Raw genomic sequence first — 18,861 nt, 5'->3', positions numbered from 1 at the left:
TTCAATAGGCCAAGATGGATCAGGGGAATAAAAAAGCAGAAAACAGATGTGGAGAACAATACAAATACAGAAAAAGGCAAGAAATCAAAGGGTGTGTTGACAAACAGCACATTAGAGATTAACAGGAGGGAAGGGAGCAGATTTATGATTTGGGGCAAATCATGGGGGGCCTTGAGTGCTACTCTAGGCACTGTGCAGGTTCTCCTGGCAACTGAGAATCAAAGGATACTTTTTCTTTTTTTTTAGGTTTATTTGTATATTTTGAGAGACAGAGAGAGAGCAAGCATGAGCCAAAGGGGCAGAGAGAGAAAGGAGATAATCCCAAGTAGGCTCCAAGCTGTTAGTGCAGAGCCCAACATGGGGCTTGAACCCATGAACTGTGAGATCATGACCTGAGCCAAAATCAGGAGTCAGACACTCAGCTGAGACACACAAGCACCCCAGATTCAAAGGATTCTTAACAAGAGGGCATTTCTTCTTTCTTACATCTGGAGGGGGTGGACAGTTGGCAGTCCTTACAAAGCACTGTCCTCAACCCTGGGCACATATGAGAATCACCTAGGGAGTTTGTTCATTTGTTAGTGTTTGTTTATTGATTAACTATGCCAAGTCTGGTCTTATTTCTGGCCAAATAAATCAGAATCTCTTGGGGTGGGACCTTGACATGACAATTTTTAAAGAAATTTTTAGGTGATTTTAACATCCAGTCAGTGTTGAGAACCACTGGTTTAATGCATAGTATGAGAATTCTCTATAAATTCTTAATTTTTGTTGGGAATGCTTTGCCAAAATTACATAAGACATTCTGCTTTGCTTAACTAGGCATGGCCTAATACATACAACAGAAACTTCTGATATACTGTGAAAGTTCCTTGCTTTTAAATAACTTCCTCATTTATCATTAGCAATATGTTCATCTATGTTAAGCACTACCTTCTTCCTGTAGGTATTTCATATATATATATCATTGGTAATTACTGATATGTTCCCATATACATGATATGATATTTATAAACACATTTGATATATACAGAGAACAACCAAGATGTCACGACCATGTGTAACGGTAGTTACACATGCTGTATGTATTAAGATACCCATCACTACCTACCAGCTGTATGTATTAAGATACCCATCACTTACATTGACATAATGGGGTTTCACTTAAATTCTTAAAAATCAAATATTATTTAACAAGAGATAGAAGTAGGTCCACTGCTGGGGTGACCTAGCAAGGAGGTTGTGCTATTTTAAGAATCCGAATTTTTTATAAATACTATATGCCAAGATGCAAGTCACAAAACATGCTAACCGTATGCTAGGGGATTTGAAGGTGTTAATGAAAGCAGAAAGTCCTACGACAAGGGATTCTTTTTTTCCTCCCAACATATGGTGACCACAGCTGACTTGTGCAGTTATGAGAAGGGAAGCATCCTAAAACTCCTAAGGTGCTTCGTGGGGGATGAGGACAGGAGCTGGGTAGCCACTTCCTGTTGGGCAACGCTAATTTGAGTAGGGTAAAAACCCAGATGAGGTGTTGGCCTTGATAGGAAGGGGGTTGGCCTGTCAGAGCCTATGTCCAAAAAAGTCAGTCAAGACAGGGAGGAGCAGGCAGATATAACCAGTCCAGGCAGGTTAAATCCCAAGTGGAGGGGCCAGGTAAGAGAAACCAAGAACCCAGACTGATGGACAGGGAGGCCAAGGGGTAGGGACCTGCCCAAGAGCTTAGGGGATAAGAGATCAGTTTGGCTAGGACTCTCATAAAAGACTCCATGCCATCAATCAGACAGATGAAGAAATACCTTTGAATGAACCGGGAGCACAGACAAAAACGCATAAGGGCTTTTCAATCATCCAATACTAGAATTACTCATTGAGCAAATTTATCCATTCAACAAATATTTATTGAGCATCTCCGATATGCCAGGTCTTTTTCTGTATGCTGAAGATTACAGGCAGGTGGGGTGTCTACAGCTCTGCAAGAGTGAATCAATACACAAGATGGCATAACATGTAGTGCTTTATGGGTTTGCTAGGCCCAAAGCACTGTGCCTTTGGAACCCATGTTCTTCCATATGTATGAAATATATAATTAATTCCCTGATGAAGACTTTCCAACATTTTATAATTAATACACCAAAGCTCCAGGGCCCAGGACCCATAGTGACAGGGATGTTAGGAGAAGTGCACTAAGGCTGAAGCATAGAACAAGTGGAGAGCCAAGGAAGTGAGGCCTTGTCCCCTGCTTGGTCCATGACCATGACTGGCAGCCTGTGTGGGCCCCAGCATGCTCCCCTGTAAAATGAGGAGGTTGCACTGGATGAATTCCAAAGCCCAGTTCTAGATCTAGGATCCTAGGCAGGGCCAGGGCAGAGTCAAGCTGGGCTCAGGCACAGCACACGGCAGCTATGGTCAACCTGAGAGCAGCACTAGCCAGGACAGCCCCAGGGAGAGGCATGTGATACTGCAGGAGTAACTTGGCCATTTCCTGGGATTGACTGTGTCTCCAAGGGACATCAAAGGAATACGCCAGACTTGTGCTGCTTTCCAGTCTCCACACAACATGGGAGTGTGTTTCTACTGAGAGTGTACTGAGAGACCAACAGGCAGAGGCAACGCGGGTCTAAGCAGGCCCATGGGGGCGGGAACTACCTGATGAACTGGTGGTGTCGGGGGGATGCTAAGGTGATTCTCCCAGAGTCAGGAAAAGAGCTGTAATTCACAGGAAGGGAGGACTGGTCTCCCTCTTCCAAGAAGGCCTCTTGGGCTCCCAGGCAGACTTTTGGCTGTAGGTGGAATATCAGGTGGGATTTATCATTTTAAATAATAACTGGCACATGACAGAGCACAGAACCGAAACTCAGATGGCCAAGTAGCTGAAAGTGTCTGTAAGAGAGAAGAAATGGGTTTGGACAAAGAGCGGGGGCGTCAGAAAGACATATGCGCATACTTACAAAGTGAGTTCAGCGCACTCTACCACGTCCCCCACATTACCCCCTGGTAATGCCAAACCTTGTAGCCTGTCTTCCTGCCTCAGATAGCATCACTCGCTCTGAGGCACAAATACCATCCACACTCTTCCATATTAGGCCATTCCTCAAACCCCGACCCCCACTGTTGTGCAAAAGACGCATTCCCTACAAACAAGTGCTTTGAATTTCCTTGTTTATCGTCCGTTCACCTAACACATTTCTTTATTTGCCTTCCTCTGGGGGGCTTAGCGTCCTCAGCTTCCAGTTAAGGAGAGGTACGTGGACTGGGTACCTCCTCCCCTTCCTCAGTTCCTCCAATGGCTTCCTTATAGAGTTAGGTCAAAGGTGCTAAGCCAAGGTGTCCACAGCCTGAAGTGGAGCCAAAATTCACCCGATGATTCATTTGATTGTGACTCTTCCAGTGTGAGGCCAACTTACTGGGTTCCAAGAATCCTCAGCCAAAGGGCTTCTGCCCCCACAGCTGGCATTGGGTAAATGGAACCAACAGTCTCGATTTCACCTGAGGACCACTATCCAAAGAGCTTCCAGTATTCTCTGAACTGTGAATGAATAAACAAGTTTTTTTTTTTTTTTTAAACAGGATGAATGAAGGAATAAAGAAGATTTTTATAGGATTAAATAGATCTCTTCTTTCCTGGATTTAATTCAAACCTAAAATTTAGACGTGAATTCCAGTTTGAGTCTAACATAATCTCACTTCCCTTGACAACTTAGAGGAAATAAAAATATTCTCCAAAAAGTGTAGAGGGAAATTAAACTAAATTGGGCAATGTTAGCAAATCTAGAAAGTAGACAAGACTGGACTGCAGCATCTAATCACTGGCACTGGTGCCCCCGCCCTGTTCTGGGGGCACCCTCCATTGTGGTACACAATCCAAGCAAACAATACTGGTCAAAACTCAGCCATCCCATGCCCATTGGAGATCAAGTATATTTCAAGATGGCTATGAACTAGAGACATTGGAATCGCAGTGACAGACTCTTAGAGACCTAATACTGGAAATACACCAAAGAACGGACCTTACATACAATTTGGGGCAGCGGAGGGGTATTTTGAGCAAGGGCCTGACACAATTACCCCCAGATTTGATTTTCCTGTGATGAGATTCCAATTCGCAGATTTGTTTCCCTACTTAATTCCCTGCACTGGGCGTCCTCCCCGCAAATTAACCTACTGACCGAGGACATACAGAAAGTGCCATTTGTATGCCAAATACTCGTGGGCAAAGGTCTCTGAAACCTACAACTTTCTATGGTGTATTCAACACGTGGCGGTGGATGGAACCAGTCTCAAAGGATTCCTGCAGCAAGTTGAAGTAAATCTGCAGAGAGGCTTGGCCACAGCTTGCCAAACTGCCGCCTCTGCTGATTTTATCATCTTTAATTGACCAACCTAAGAACGGGTTTACAACGGAAATTCTTAGCGATGGCCTCTCGGCAGGCGCACACCTCACTGCCCCTCTGGAGGGCGCTTGGTCGCGTCCAAGTTCTGGCCTTTGGAAAACATTGCTCTCCAGAGAATGAGGCCTACCCTGCCTCTTGTCTTCTGCCGGGAAGGCTCAGAGGAGAATGAATTAACTTCCCCCCAGCCAAGCCAGTAGTCCTGATCCTGAGCCAGAAAGCAGTGGCCGTTAGAAGCGAGAAAGAAAGCTAGAAGGAAAGCAACAGTGCTTCCATTATACTATTAAACCATAATCACCTACTCCTATTATAAGCATCTTCCTGTTTTCCCCGAAGGGGCGCTGTTTAACTGCCACTTGGGTGCAAACGGGCCAAGCCAGCATTTCCTGTGGGTCTGGAAGGCGGGTTAAGCTCAGCCAGCTGTGGCGTGTCCACTGACCCCGGAGGGAGCAGGCCGTGAGGGGCCACCCTGCTGGGGGTGGGGGCTCTGAGACTGGGCCTCCTGGATTAAGGGGTGATGTTGATGTCCTTCACCTGGGACCAGGACTAGGGTGAGGCAGGAGGCGTGTTGAGGGCACAAAATTTAAGCAGGTTTTCAGTCTCAGCATCATGCCAGTGGCCCTTTCTCACCAATCCCCGCTCTGCTCAGGGCCACCAGCACTGGGGGACAGGCGTGTGAGTGGGTGCATATGTGTGTTGTGTAAAAACACACTGTGGTCAGTGGTTCTCAAAGCATCGTCTTCAGACCAGCCTCAACACCCGGGAACTTGTTCGAAATGCAAATTCTCAGGCCCAGTGAATCTGGTACTCAGGCAGAGGGAGAGGGGCTCAGCATCTGTGTAACACGCACACCAGGTAATTCTTGTGCAGCTGAAGCCTGAGAAGCTTGGTAGTGCTAGGGAATAATGCCCGTCCCACGGTCCACATCCAGTGGTCTCTCAGGGTGCGTCGCCCACAGCAGGAACAGGGAAAGAAAGGGTGGGGTGGCAAGATGACAGAGACCTTCCCGAGGCCATCAGCAGGGTCGGAACCCCTCAGGTAGGAAGTCAGGGGTTGCTTTCTCCCCAGCCATCCCGAAGTAAACTGTAGCGGTCAAGACCTGGCAACTGTTGGCAATAAATAAAGATTGCTACTGAGTTGCTTCCTTCCAGGTTCTTCCCCTTAACTAGACAGCTCAGGGCCAGCTGTGGAGTGACACCATGTGTCGTGGGCCAGCCGTTTGACCGTTCTGAGACTGAAATGGCCACCTTTGTTTTTTTTTTTTTGAAATGGCCACCTTTGTAAAACGGGGTAATATTGCCCACCTGTGAGGGTCCGAGAGGCCAACAGAAGCCAAGCGTGGGCCAGAGCAAGCTGTGGTGACAGGCTGTGCGTGCGAAGCAGGGGTGTGGCCTCCACCCAGCTCCGGGGAAGCCAGCTGGGACGCCTTGGGGACAGAGGACAGCTCAGAGGGGAAGCTGATCTCCTTTAAGCTGCTGTGTTTTTAAAAGGAGGCTATCCCCAGTCCAAATGTCCTGGGGCATCAGGCTTCTACAAATGGACTCACCGAGGGGGGGAAAGAAAAGCAGAGGGTGAGCCCAGGGCCTGCTGTGGAGTGCTAGAGGGCTGCTTGTGTTTTTACCACATAATGAAGGGCAAGAAGAAACATCCGAAGACCCACATTTAAACTGTCACCAGAACCCAAACAGTATGTAGTGGCGAGGCGATGACCAACGCCTCCAGCCCAGTGACCTCAGGCACACAGTCATGGACTCGTTTCCTCCTTTGCTAAGTGCTGGATTGCAAACACAACAGAAGTACGAGGATGAAGTCAGCAGCAACACACTGAGGCACAGCGTAACCACGAGCTCTTATCACGGAGGTCTCATCACAGAATTGGGGAACCATTTCTGCAGTGTGGGAACAGAACTACCTCCCATCCAACTCTCCCCGCTCGTAAAGGTGTCTACTGAGGACCAGAGAGGCTGACAACCTGCAGAGGGCACACAGCTAGGGTGACAGTCAGTAGCTGTGTCCATATCTCCCTTCCATTAGGAAGTGCTGGGGGGCGGGGGGGGCGGGGAGCGAAAATCTCAGCGCTTCCACCCGGGGGCCAGGTAAACAAAGGGCATCCCCGCCCCCACGTCTTCCTCGGCCTCGCACAGCTGAAGGTTGGAAGGAGGATCCATGACTCACACTTTTCCTCCGGAGGGGATTTAACTCCAAGATAGCATTGCCCTTGAGAAAGAGCCAACCAGCAAGGAGGAAAGTTCACCTCGGGGCCCGGGTGGCTCGGGAGCCCCCTTACCTTCCTCGTTTAAAAACCAGGGCTGAAACTGGAGCACCGAGTCAAAGCCGCAGGTGTTCTCTTCAAAGGCGCAGGAACCCGCGGGCAGGTCCAGGGCTCCCGCAAGCTGCAGGGCTGCGGGCACAAAACGAGTTTCAGTTGGGGCTCGGCCTGGGAGCGTCTGCACCAACTCGGGGCGCCCCGGGGGGGGGGGTGAAAGTGAGGGGGATGCGCGCGGGAGCGGCGCGAGAGGGGTGCACCACTACACCCTCCCCGCCCCCGGCGCTTGCCCCGCGGGCCCTGCGTGCACCCGCAGCACCACTCCAGGCTTCGGAGAGGGGTACGGCTGTCGGAGAGGATCCCGGGGCGCCCTCGGCTAGCCCAGCCCAGGACGGCAAGCCGGCCACAGGGGCTGCGGGAGCGGGTCACGAGGGCGCCCCCCGGGGGTCCCCCTGGGTCCTCGCACTTACCTTGTACTGCCAGGAGGACGCCCCTTAGCAGCATGGTCGCGCTTCGGGGAGGGAGGACGACCCCAAGGGGGTGCAAGCTACCGGCCCGCTGGGACCGGCAGCCCCGGTGGAGGGGAGCGGGCGCGCCAGGGACGGACCAGGCGAGAGGCAGAGCGTGCACTTGGACTGCCCAAGTTTGCGGAGCGGCTCGGGTTGCTGAGCGGAAAGCTGGGGGTGCCTGACTGGGGAGCGCCGCTCGATCGCGTCCCGGGTGAAGCCGGCGCGGCGCACAGCTGGTCCCGGGCGAGGATTGGGCTGGGCGGGAAGGAGACAATTGCACACTTTTGAAAAGCCAGCTAGGACTGGCCGGGAGAGGAGAGGTCGGGATGCAGGGCTTTGGCTCAGGGTTTTAAAGCTCGGGAACAGACCTCTTGCAGACACTTGGAGGGGGGCAGGCCTTCCAGCAGCCCCTCCGCTGGGCTGGGACTGGAGGCGCCCGGCCCCGCCCCGCCCATCCGCGGTGGGAACCAGCTTATTTCTGGGGACAGCTTCCCCGCATCTGGCACACCAGGGCTGCAGGCTGGCCCTAATTTTAACTTCTTCTCCCCAGAATGGAAAAGGGTGGAATTCTCCTAGGAAAACCTAGAGGAAAGCTTGGAAACTGGTGACATAAGCTTTGTATCTCAGCGCTTTCTCAGTATTCTCTGGGCGTTCGGGGCCCAGAAACGCTAAGCCTGGAATACCACCCCCCTTTTTTTAAGCAGTGGAATGTCTGGCATGCCTGGTTCTCAGGATTCCCTCTGTCCCGTAAAATGGGGGCATTCCTCCTCTCCAAAGAGCCATGATAAATTAGTAGGTTTCTAAATTGGCGTGTGGGGGCTGGGGCTGGTGATGTCAGGGAGGGGTTACAGTGAGCGCTTTGAGCACCAAGCGTGTCTTTTAAAAATTCTCTTCCAGGAAAGAACGTGGTGGGGACCGTTTTTTTTTCTTCTTAGTGGCCTTTACGGTTTTGTGCAGGCAATTTTGTGCCTAGGTCGGTGGTTCTCAAACTTTTGAGGGTGCCTCAGAATCCCCTGGAGGGCCCCCACCTGTCAGAGTTTCTGATCTGGTAGACCTGGGTTGGGGCTTCAGATTCTGCACATTCTTATCAGGTTTCCAGATGTCGATCGTGATGCTGCTAGTCTGGGACCTCGCTTTGGGGAGCCCTGGCCTAACGAACTCCTGTTCAACCATCAAAGCCCTGTTCACGTGCCTTCACCTGGTTTCCAAATTCTCCTGGTTTTCCTTGTCCTTCACTGGCAGCTCCTGACCTATATCCTGTGCTGCTGCTGCTTTTGGTCTGTCTGAGCCCTGAACACTGGAGTGCCTCAAGCTGTGTCCTCTTAGCTCCCCTCTCCCTCAGTAATTTCCTTCCTCCAGTCCCGTAGTTTGGAGCACCAACCGTATAGCCTGATGACTCCCAAATTTATATGTCTAGCCCAGACTGCTCACTGACTCCAGATGCTTCTATCTCACGGCCACCTCAACATTTTCATTTGGATGTTTAACAGCTATCTCATACTTAACAGGTCCCAACATGAATACCTCATAGTCCTTCCCCAGTCTGCTTCCCCTTGCATTTTTTTTTAAAGTTCATTTACTTATTATTTTTTTTTTTGAGAGAGAGAGATGGAGCATATGAGTGAGTGGGGGAGGGGCAGAGAGAGAGAATCCCAAGTAGGCTCCATGTGAGGGGCTGGAACCCCTCCCCCCAACCGTGAGATCATGAGCTAAGCTGAAACCAAGAGTCTGAGGCTTAACCGACTGAGCCACCCAGGTGCCCCTCCCTTGCATTTTCCTTGATTCAACCAACACTACACTGTATGTTAACTAGAACTTTAAAAAATTTTTTTAAAAAGAATCTTTTTCCTCCAGTTGCTCAGGACAAAACACATAGAGTTATCCTTGACTCTTCTCTTCCTCTCAGGACATTATCAAACGCCCCATTCAGGATTCAAGATACAGCAGATGCTAAGTATGTTCCGTGCCTACAGTGACCACCCTGATCTGAGTGGCCATCGTTAGCTAGGGAGACTGCAGGAGCCTCCTAACGGTGGGGTCCCTGTCTCTCTGCCTTGCAGGCCTCCACTCCATTCCTAACCCAGTGGTCAGGAGCATCCTTTCAACACAGAAATCGGGCTATCTGCCATGTCCTTCCTTGGCTCCAAACTTGTGACAGCTTTCCAAATCAGCAAATCAAAACCCAGTCTTCACAAAGACCCACTAGGTCCTAGAAGACCTGCCCCTCCCCTCACATCTCTGACCTCATGTACCCTGCAGCCACATGGACCTCTCAGCTGGTCCTCAGCTCCAAGCTAGCTGTCCTCCCAGAACTTTGCACTGGCTGTTCCTTCAGCTTGAAATGCCTTTCACTGGAAATCCACATGACTCACACCCACACTGCCTGAAAAGGTCTCTATTCAGTTGTCACCTTCGATATGAGAAATTTGATAGCTTTGTCGCTAAAAACAAAAAAGCCCTTACGATCCATTGAAAGTAAGCTTGGACAAATTCTCATGAGTTTTCTGTGAGCAATGACCCAAATGATCTAAAATTTCTTTAGGGTGTGTGTGTTTATAAGCTTTGCCTCAGGTGGTAGCTAGTAACGAATACCATTTAACATGCTTACTATTATAAATGTTTTTTTAATAGAAAATCTCATTCAACTTTCACAAGGACCCTGGGCGGGGGGGGATGTCAATATTATTATTGCTCCCATTCAACAGATGAGGAGACTGAGGTGCAGACTTCAGTGATAGTGAAACCCATATCTGCTTTATTCCAAAAGCCTATTCTCTCAACCGGTAGAGTAGCCTGTCTCCTTTGTCTTATGTTCTGTTTTGATTTCTTGCTCAGATGGTGCTAAATATCTGATTACTTTCATCAAATTACTTAATGAAACGTGCAGAGACAGCTAGGAATCCACTTGAAACCTCAAAACACTATTTTCAACCAAGCAAGCAAGCTTTTAGCAACCATCAAACTGGCACACTTTTTTCCAGGTATCTGCAGAATATTGCAGTTTTCAGATCGCCTTACATTCACCTGCAGGTTCCGAGACTCAGGAAAATGAAAAACGTCAAAGCCGTAAAGAGATCTTCAAAAATGTTTAAATATGAATTAAAACGTCAAGGCAACAACATTTATTGCTGCCTGTGGGAAACGGAACCATTACACATAAACACAAAGTTAGTTGGAGTAAAATTTCCATTTCACATATAATTGCAGGATCTGGAGCACAGATGGCCCTTTGACACTGGAGCAGGTTGGTGTCTCAGGGAGGCAGACCGTGGTTTGGAGGTTCATGTGCAGGCTGTTTACTAGGGGGCTCACGGTTCGCGGGTTGGAGCCCTGAGTAGGGAGGGCTCTGCCCTGACATTGTGGAGCCTGCTTGGAGTACTCTCTCTGCCCCTCCCCGGCTCGTGCATTTTCTCTCTAAACAAACAAACAAACAAACCAAACAAACATAAAAAAATGCCTTAAGTGGTGCCCTTGGGCTCAGCATGTGTGGAAGAGAGGAGGAGGCAGGACTGGGCTGAGGGAGACACTGCAGCGCAGGTCACACAGAGTCTCTCCTGACCCCACAGGGAACTCTGGTGGCGAAATGGCCCACCCAGTTTATCCCACGTTGGGCTGATATGTCCAGCTGCTTTGTGTTGCTGCTTCCGCCAGTCACTGACGGATGTGGTCCACACCTGTCCTGGTGTGCTTTCTGCACTGAGGCCGACCCAGAGGGGCTGAGGACTGGAGGCCGTGCGATGACGACAATCCCAGCAGCTGGGATGACAAGTCCCTGCTTGAAGGAGGATCCGGACAGCACACTGGTGTCCACCACAGACATTTTGCAGACAGGGGAAAGGATATTGCACATGGAGAGAGCCAAGGAGGGAATCCACAAAATCTAGGAATTACGTGCATTAACCCACTTCCTTCGGTCTCTAATCATGGAGCCATGGAGCCAAGCACTGCCTTAACCCCTGGAAAAAACAGCATCAGACCCCCAGATGAGAACTACCCAGGACTCTCTCCTCCAAGACTTAGCTTAATGGAATGATTAAATAATGCACGCAAAGTTCTGGCCTGTAGAAGGCGCTCAATAAGCATTAGGTATTAGAGTGGGTTGAATGGTAGCGCCCTCCCCCCTCCCCCCCCCCCAAAAAAAGGTATGTTGTGAATGTGACCTTATTTAGAAAAGGTGCTGTGGAGAGGTAATTCAGTTAGGGATCTTGAGGTAAGATCACCCTGCATTATTAAAGGCCCCAAGTCAAGGGCAAGTGCCCTTCCCAGAGACAGAAGACAGTAACAGGGTAAAGGTGGAGACAGTGATGGGAGTGGCAGAGCCCCAGGCCAAGGAGCGCCTGGAGCCACCTGCAGCCGGAAGAGGAGAAGAACAGATCCTGTCCTGATAGCCTCAGGGGAGTGTAGCCCGCAGACTCCTTCGCTTCACAGCCCTGACTTCCAGAGCCCGGACAAAATAAACTTACTGCTGTTTTAAGTCACTGGTTTGTTCTGGCAGCTGGAGGACACTAATACAGAAAGGGTTAAACAAGGAGCAAACACCTGCCAGGCACGTGCCAGGCGTCATCTCCCGTGACCCTGCTACCTCCCTGCGAGAGGGAGACATGGCTCTCTCCATCTCACAGAACATGAAGCAGGCCCAGAAGCGTCCATTAACTTGTTCCGGGTCACACGTCCAGCTACGCTGCCAATGCAAACCTGCCGACACCGTGACACCACGTGCAGGGAAAGGCTCCTGTCGCTGCGGAGAGCCACGCGAGCCCTGTCGCAGAGCCTGGCGAAGCCTCGCGCTGCTCTGCTCCCCGCTCCTCTCGGGGGAGCCCTCAACCAAGGATCCAGCTTTTCATTTAACCCCCTGGCTCTAGAGATCTGGCTCGGTCTTCCAGTTTTCTGGGCACAGTAGAGGAAGGAGAAACACGGGTGCCCCTCGCAGGAGCACCTGCATCATTCTCATGACGTTTCTCCTGACGCACCCTTGCGTGGTCTCATGCAGTGCCCCCTAATGGTCGCTTCAGCAAGCACTTCCCTGTGCCTGGCACAGCGCTGGGGGCGGGGACCCAGGGGTGGACAAGAAGCATTCTTCGCCTCACAGACGGCAGACGGACCCATGGAAAGACCATTTTGCTGAAACAGGCTGCGGAGGTAGAGCAAGGCCTGTAAACAAAACCTCCACCGGCCAGGGAAGTAACATGAATGAAAGAACTGAGCTGGTAGCAGGGGGTGCCTAGGGAGGGATGGTGGAGCCAGCGTCCCCAACCACAGGACATCGCTGGCACCAGCTTGAGGCCAAGTCGCCATGGCGCAATGGGGTCTGGCCTTGCCTATTTTGCCCAATTTTTCAAAAGAAGCCCAATGTCTAGAGATGTGTGTAATAGCTCCTGATTTTCAAACACTGGCAATGAATTAAAACAGATCTATGTAAATCCCCGCGCGGGTAGAGTCAAATTTGGTGAGAGGCTAAATTCAATTCTCCAGCCGCTGTGGAGACCGAGCATGGGATGCCTCAGCACCACCCTTCCAGACACAGTTGATCAGTCCCATTCTAGAGAAGAGAAGATGGAAGCAGAAAGAGTCTGACTTTTAGCAAAGGTCATGGGTCTCTAAGAGGCAGAGACAAGATGGGAAGTCATAAGCTCATTCCTCACTGGTCCGTATTTGGGCACACAGAAAGGACTTTGTATACTGTAGGTCCCATGCAAATGTAAGGCTATTCATAATATCTTTTATATTAATTTTACTTTGGTTGCTTTCTATTACATATTATAGGTTTTAAAATTTACATCTATATGTATATGTATATGTATATCTATATATCTATATCTATATATACATACAGTAAAACCTTGGTTTGTGAGCATAATTCATTCTGGAAACATGCTTGTAATCCAAAGCACTCGTATATCAAAGTGAATTTCAAGAACCATGGGCTCCGTTGTGATCATGTGACATTCAGTGTCACGTACTACTCATATTGCAAGACGTTGCTCTTTTACCAAGTTAAAATTTCTTAGAAATCTTTGCTCGTCTTCTGGAACATTCGCAGAACAAGTTGCTCGCAATGCAAGGTTTTATTGTTTATCTTTTTTCCTTTCTTGCTTCCTGCATCCCCTCTGATCTATGCCAAGACATTGTCTCTGCTCTGGAGTTTTGTCTGTCTCTGCCTCTCTCCATCTTTCTTCTTGCTCTCGTGTCTGTCTGTCTGTCTCTCTGGGTCTCTGTGATGCACTCTGGGGCTCACCTCTGCCTCTCCCTCAGCATTTTCTTTGTCTTGCTTTCATGTTGTCTCTCTCTCTCTCTCTCCCTCTCTCGCTCTCCACACTTAGACCCCAACATACCCCACTCAGTGCATGCTATCAGGTCGAGAATAAGCTGGTAAAACAATTCCAGCCTCTGTGGCTTGTCCTGCCCATGACCTTCATTGCATTCTTGCAGGAGGTGTCTGGGGGCTCTGCCCCAAGGCTGGCTGGCAGTGTCCCTTGGTTCCTGACTAGCACCAGCTGCCTCTCACCCCTTGGGGACAGTCACGTGCCTGCTGCAGGTCTGACTCATCTGCTGTGAGGGACCGAGGCCCAATGTTAACCAGTTGTTAACAAATGTCCTGTTACTACAAAATATATGCCCTGCTTTTCAAATCCCTACACTCAAATGACTGGATTTGGTAAAGCAGCTATTTCCTTTACAGTCGGCATTGGAAAGGGAGTAGATAAATAGATACTTTCTATCGTTAATCTTTGTTCCATCAGTTTACTCGGAACCCTAGCTTGGAGTCAGACATCTTTCACTATGGTTTGATGGCAATGTTTTGAATTTTTTTTAAGTCAAATGTTCTTGGGGCTGACTCATCATGGTGAAAACACTACCACCTTTCATTGAGTGTTTGTGATGTGCCAGGGGGTTTCATGGTCAATTTATGGAGGAAGAAACTAGGCCTAAAGAGTTTAAGTGACTTGCCCAAGGGTGGGGGGCCAGGATGTGAACCCAGCTCTAGCTACCACCAAAGCCCTCTTGACCTGTCTACACTTCCAATGCGGGGAAAGTTTGGGCAAACACTGTACAATGTCCTGCTCTCGGACCCCACACTTCATTGCTCTACTGCTATGCTGGGCCAAGGCCAGGAGGCACGTTTCTGTCAGTTCCAGTGAAGTATCTATACTCAGAGTTTGCAGAAAAAGCCCTTTATGACCAGGGTCGAGCCTACGTTTCCATTCTGAGCCCATCACACTGCTACCACCCACGCCCCCACCAGCCCATGCTGGTCCTGGACTCTGTCCTCTGGGCCACTCCTCATGTGTTCTTATGTGTTCGTTTTTCTGCTCAGAAACAGAATGCCTTCCTCTCCTTCTCCCTTTAGGAAACTCCTTATAATGGGTTGAATTCTGCCCTCCAACTCCCAAGATGTATATCGAAGTCTTATCTCCCAGGACCCCAGAATGTGACTTTATTTGTGAAGATGAGGTCACACTGGAGCAGAGTGGGCCCCTAACCCAATAAGACTGGTGTCCTTATAAAAAGGTGAAATTTACATAGCATAGTAATGCTACCAGATAAAAACGCCCGGAGACACTCACCTTGGCCCCAATGAGCTTCCCACAGACCTCTTTTCTTTCCAAAGCATTGTTACAATGGGACTGACCCTTCTGGTTCTTAATATGATTGCAAAATGCCTTTCAGCAATGACTATCAGCCAACTTTGGCAAAAAATAAAGGCTTATTACTTACAAGGCCTGGAAATTACACAGCACACCCGGGTCCACTGCGAGGTTGTAGGTAGAGACACGGCGCCCATGGGCTGGGCTTCTGCTTTTATTGGGGTTAGGGTTTTGTGGGCTCACGATTGGTGAATTTAAAATGTAAGAGCAGGAATTTAAAGCAAGAGAGAAAAGACAAGTGGCCCAAATGGCCAGTTACCGGAATCAACCAAGATCTTTAAAACAAAGGAGACTCAGTGAGGAAAGGTGGTCTGGCTCTTTATCTAGACCCCTTGGCTGGCAAAGAGTTTGTTCAAGATAACTATTCAAGTCTCTGAAGTGGATGCCTCTTTGGAATGGAGGCCTTCAGCAACCAAAACTTAAATCAGGCACTTGTGTCACGAAAAAGAAAAAATACAGTCCGTTTACACTACCCACTCTTCTTCATTTCCAAAGACTCAGCTCAAATGTCTTCTCCTCCTCTACCTGTGCCTCCTGTCCTCCCAAACCATGTTCTTGAGGCCGCATTGCCATGACTTTGTGTATGTCTCTGTTATCCACAATGGAAGCTGATATTTCAAGGGCTGAGAAGTCTGCTTTACACTTGTTTCTGCTCTGGTGTCATCTGTGTGCATGGCTAACTGTAGGCACACAATAAATGCTGGCTGAAAGAGAGGCTGTGGAACAGCACGTCCTCCCTGGTATACACAGCCTGCCGAGGCTGCGGGCCTATCATTAGAAGGGAAAGAACTAAATCTAAGCTATCGGTCCCCCAGGAGGGTATTTATGGAAACAAATGAACTGCACAGATGTGCTCAGAGATGACAGAGCCAATGGAAAGAGGAGCGGCCGTCTGAACGGGGAGCCGAGTAGGCTTTCTGGGGTCAGAGCGGCACGTTTGGCAAACTCGGGGGAGGCAGGGGAGGGAGGCTCTCAGAAGCCCACTTTCATGAGAGGTGGAGCGGGCTGCAGGGAGAGGACTTGGCCCCTGAAAGGAGGCACCAGGCCCTGAGGGTTGGAGGGAGAGAGAGAGAATAATGAAACAGCCTGCATCCGGCCATCTGAGCCTGTGGCAGCCCAGCCCTGTACACTCCCATAGGGGTCCAGGAGAAAGGCTGGGCTGTTGGGAACCCAGATGAGTCTGTCCCCCTAGGTCTCTGCCAAACACGGTCCACAAACAGCTCTATGACCCCGGGGACAGGATTAAAAAGAACGGGTGGGCAGTGCCTTGTCCACCTTGCTGCGGACATTGTTGGCATTTCAAGGTTAACTGCGGTAAGAATGGGCAGCTTGTGGCTGGGCCGGGGATGGGGTGGGGGGCAGGCCTGTGAACACGTATGTTCACCCCGGGGACATCCCCCCAATCCTGGGAGTTAAGGCCCTATGTCCCCTGCAGGGGCCAAGAGTGAGCCAAAGGACTTTGGAATTCTACTTCATTACAGTTAGTGGGGGCTCCAGAGGCTGGGGGCTCTACGCACAACGTGGGCTAAACCCAAGTAATACGCTTTCTCCTCTTCAAGCTGCACCTGAGAGCTGGAATTCTGCAGCCAAACACATTCCCCAAAAGAGCAGTGAAACCCCAAACTGATGAGCTTCTGACTTATGGCCTCTGACATTGTTAATGTGCTGGACTGAGGGTCTATACCCTGTGTGATTTGATCTAAACTGAACAGAGACGGTGATGTTTACAGCTTCTCAGAGACAGAATGACCACCATCTGGGAGGGGAGAGACAGCAAACATCAGCTCTGAATAGGCGAACGAGGTGTGCGTGCATGCGGGCATGCGTGTATGTGTGTGTGGTGTGCAAAGACATATTATTGATGGCAAGTCAAGCCACGCCATTACCAGTGATCTGGAAGCTTGAAATGCAAAGGCCTAAAATCCTGGGTATTTTTTATTTACTTCAATTTTAATTTTTTTAACGTTTATTTATTTTTGAGAGACAGAGAGACAGAGTGTGAGTGGGGGAGAGGCAGAGGAAGAGGAAGACCCAGAATCTGAAGCAGGCTCCAGGCTCTGAGCTGTCAGCACAGAGCCCGACCTGGGGCTCGAACCCACGGATCTTGAGATTATGACCTGAGCCGAAGTTGGATGCTCAACTGACTGAGTGACCCAGGTGCCCCTTTATTTATTTTAGAAAGAGAGAGTATGAGAGGGTGAAGGGCAGAGAGGGAGAGACAGAGAGAAAGAGAGAGAATATTAAGCAGACTCCATGCTCAGGGCTCAGTGTGGAGCCTGACATGGGTGGGGCTTGATCTCACGACCTTGGGATCATGACCTGAACCTAAATCAAGAGTTGGACACTCAACTAACAGAGCTACCCAGGCACCCCTAAAATCCTGGGTGTTTAAAGATGTCAAATGACACCAATTCCTCCAGATTTTCAAAGTGAGTGCCCAAGGCACAGGTGATTTTGGTGATAATGAAAAAACCCGACCACCAGACATTGCAAGATGCCTCAAAGAGCTGCTCTGGTGAATCACAGTTCCAGCTGTACATCAGAACCACCTGGGGAGTTGTTTCTAATACACAGGTTGGGCCCCAGCAAACCAATTAAATCATAATTTCTGGGACAGGACAAAAGCACTGGTATTTCTTTAAAGTTTTCCAAGGTGATTCTACTAAGCCAGGGTTAAAAAGGCTCTGGCTTAAGGGGCACCTGGGTGGCTCAGTCGATTAAGCATCTGACTCTTGGCTTCTGCTCAGGTCATGATCTCACAGTTCATGGGTTCATGCCCCCCATGTTGGGCTCTGTGCTAACATTGCAGAGACTGCTTGGGATTCTCTCTCTCCTACTCTCTCTGCCCCTCCCCTGCTCACTATCTATCTCTCAAATTAATAAACATTAAAAAAAACTTAAAAACAATGCTCTGGGTTAATATTTTCATCAACAGAATTAAGTCTTATTGATGGGGGAGCAAAAGGCAAGCTGAGGGCAAAGCACAAGCTAAAACCTCTCAACCCCCCCACCTCCAGTGGGATATGTATGATGTTCTTCAGACACTCCTGACTGCCCAAGAACAAAGGAAAGGGAAGAACAGATGGTTAACTGATAGAGATCATAGTCATATCTGACACAGACCAATTTACCACTGTCTTAATGATTTACAAGAAAAAAGGGATATCCAGAAACCTATAGACTGAGTTCCCTGGAACCCTAACATCAGCCTCCCCTCCCTAGAAGAGAAAATCTTATGGGGTGCCCGGACGGCTCAGTTAATTACGTGTTCAGCTCTTGGTTTCAGCTCAGGTCTTGATCTCATGGTTTGTGGGATCGAGCCCCACATTGGGCTCTTCACTGACAGCACTGAGCCTGCTTGGGATTCTCTCTCTCTGCCCCTCCCCTGCTCATGCTTATGTGCTCTCTCTCTCTCTGTCTCAAAATAAATAATAAAAACATTAAAAAAATTAAATGGTGATTTGTTTAAAAAAAAAAAAAAAAGAAAGAAGAAAATCTTACATAATCAGTCACTCCTTACAACTCTAGTACAACTCTTTCTGCCCACAGGTCCTGACCCTGTGCTTTAATAAAACCATCTTTTCACACAGAAAATGTCTCAAGAATTATTTCTTGGCTGTTGTCTCCCAAATCCCAACACTACAAACCGTGTGACTATTATTATTAATTTTTTTAAAGCGTTTTGAAAAGAATAAAGTGTTATATCAGAACAGGGAGTGTAATTTTGTCATTGAGACCATGGACTCTGGAGCCAGACCCCTGGAGTTGAACTTGTAGCCCCTTACTACCTGTGAACCTAGAGTACATTGTTGAGTGTCTCTCTGCCTTAGTTTCCTCTTCTGTAAAATGAAAATAATAGTAGTACCTACCACACGGGGTGGTGATGAGTACTAGGTTAGTTTATATTATTTCAATATTCAAAACAGAGCCTGCACTCTGTTTGCACTATGTAAATATTAATATTCCTTTTGTATCAACTCAAGTTTTTCCAGGCTTGTAGTTGAGATTGATTATGGAGTGTATCCATCAGAACAGCCTTTCATATA

At 48.9% G+C, this 18,861-nt stretch overlaps 1 protein-coding gene across 4 annotated transcripts in view; it reads right to left on the bottom strand.

The window, feature by feature from the left end:
- The window catches only part of MAMDC2 (MAM domain containing 2), a 171,660-nt gene that overhangs the window by 140,914 nt on the left and 11,885 nt on the right, over positions 1-18,861 (bottom strand). Inside the window, exons 2-3 of one of the 4 annotated variants that reach the window (XM_042963626.1) lie at positions 7,131-7,424; positions 6,682-6,795 (exon numbers count right to left, since the gene is read on the bottom strand). In XM_042963626.1, the coding sequence (XP_042819560.1) occupies positions 6,682-6,795; positions 7,131-7,164 (148 nt within the window). In that variant the 5' untranslated portion in view covers positions 7,165-7,424. Of the gene's footprint in view, positions 1-6,681; positions 6,796-7,130; positions 7,525-18,861 lie in introns of those variants that run through there. The other 3 variants (XM_042963629.1, XM_042963627.1, XM_042963628.1) reach the window with 3 other exon arrangements.

This window comes from Panthera tigris, chromosome D4 (assembly GCF_018350195.1).
Source record: "Panthera tigris isolate Pti1 chromosome D4, P.tigris_Pti1_mat1.1, whole genome shotgun sequence".
NCBI classification, from domain to species: Eukaryota; Metazoa; Chordata; class Mammalia; order Carnivora; family Felidae; genus Panthera; species Panthera tigris.
Note: the sequence above shows the minus strand (reverse complement) of the source record. Positions and strands in the feature narration are given on the sequence as shown.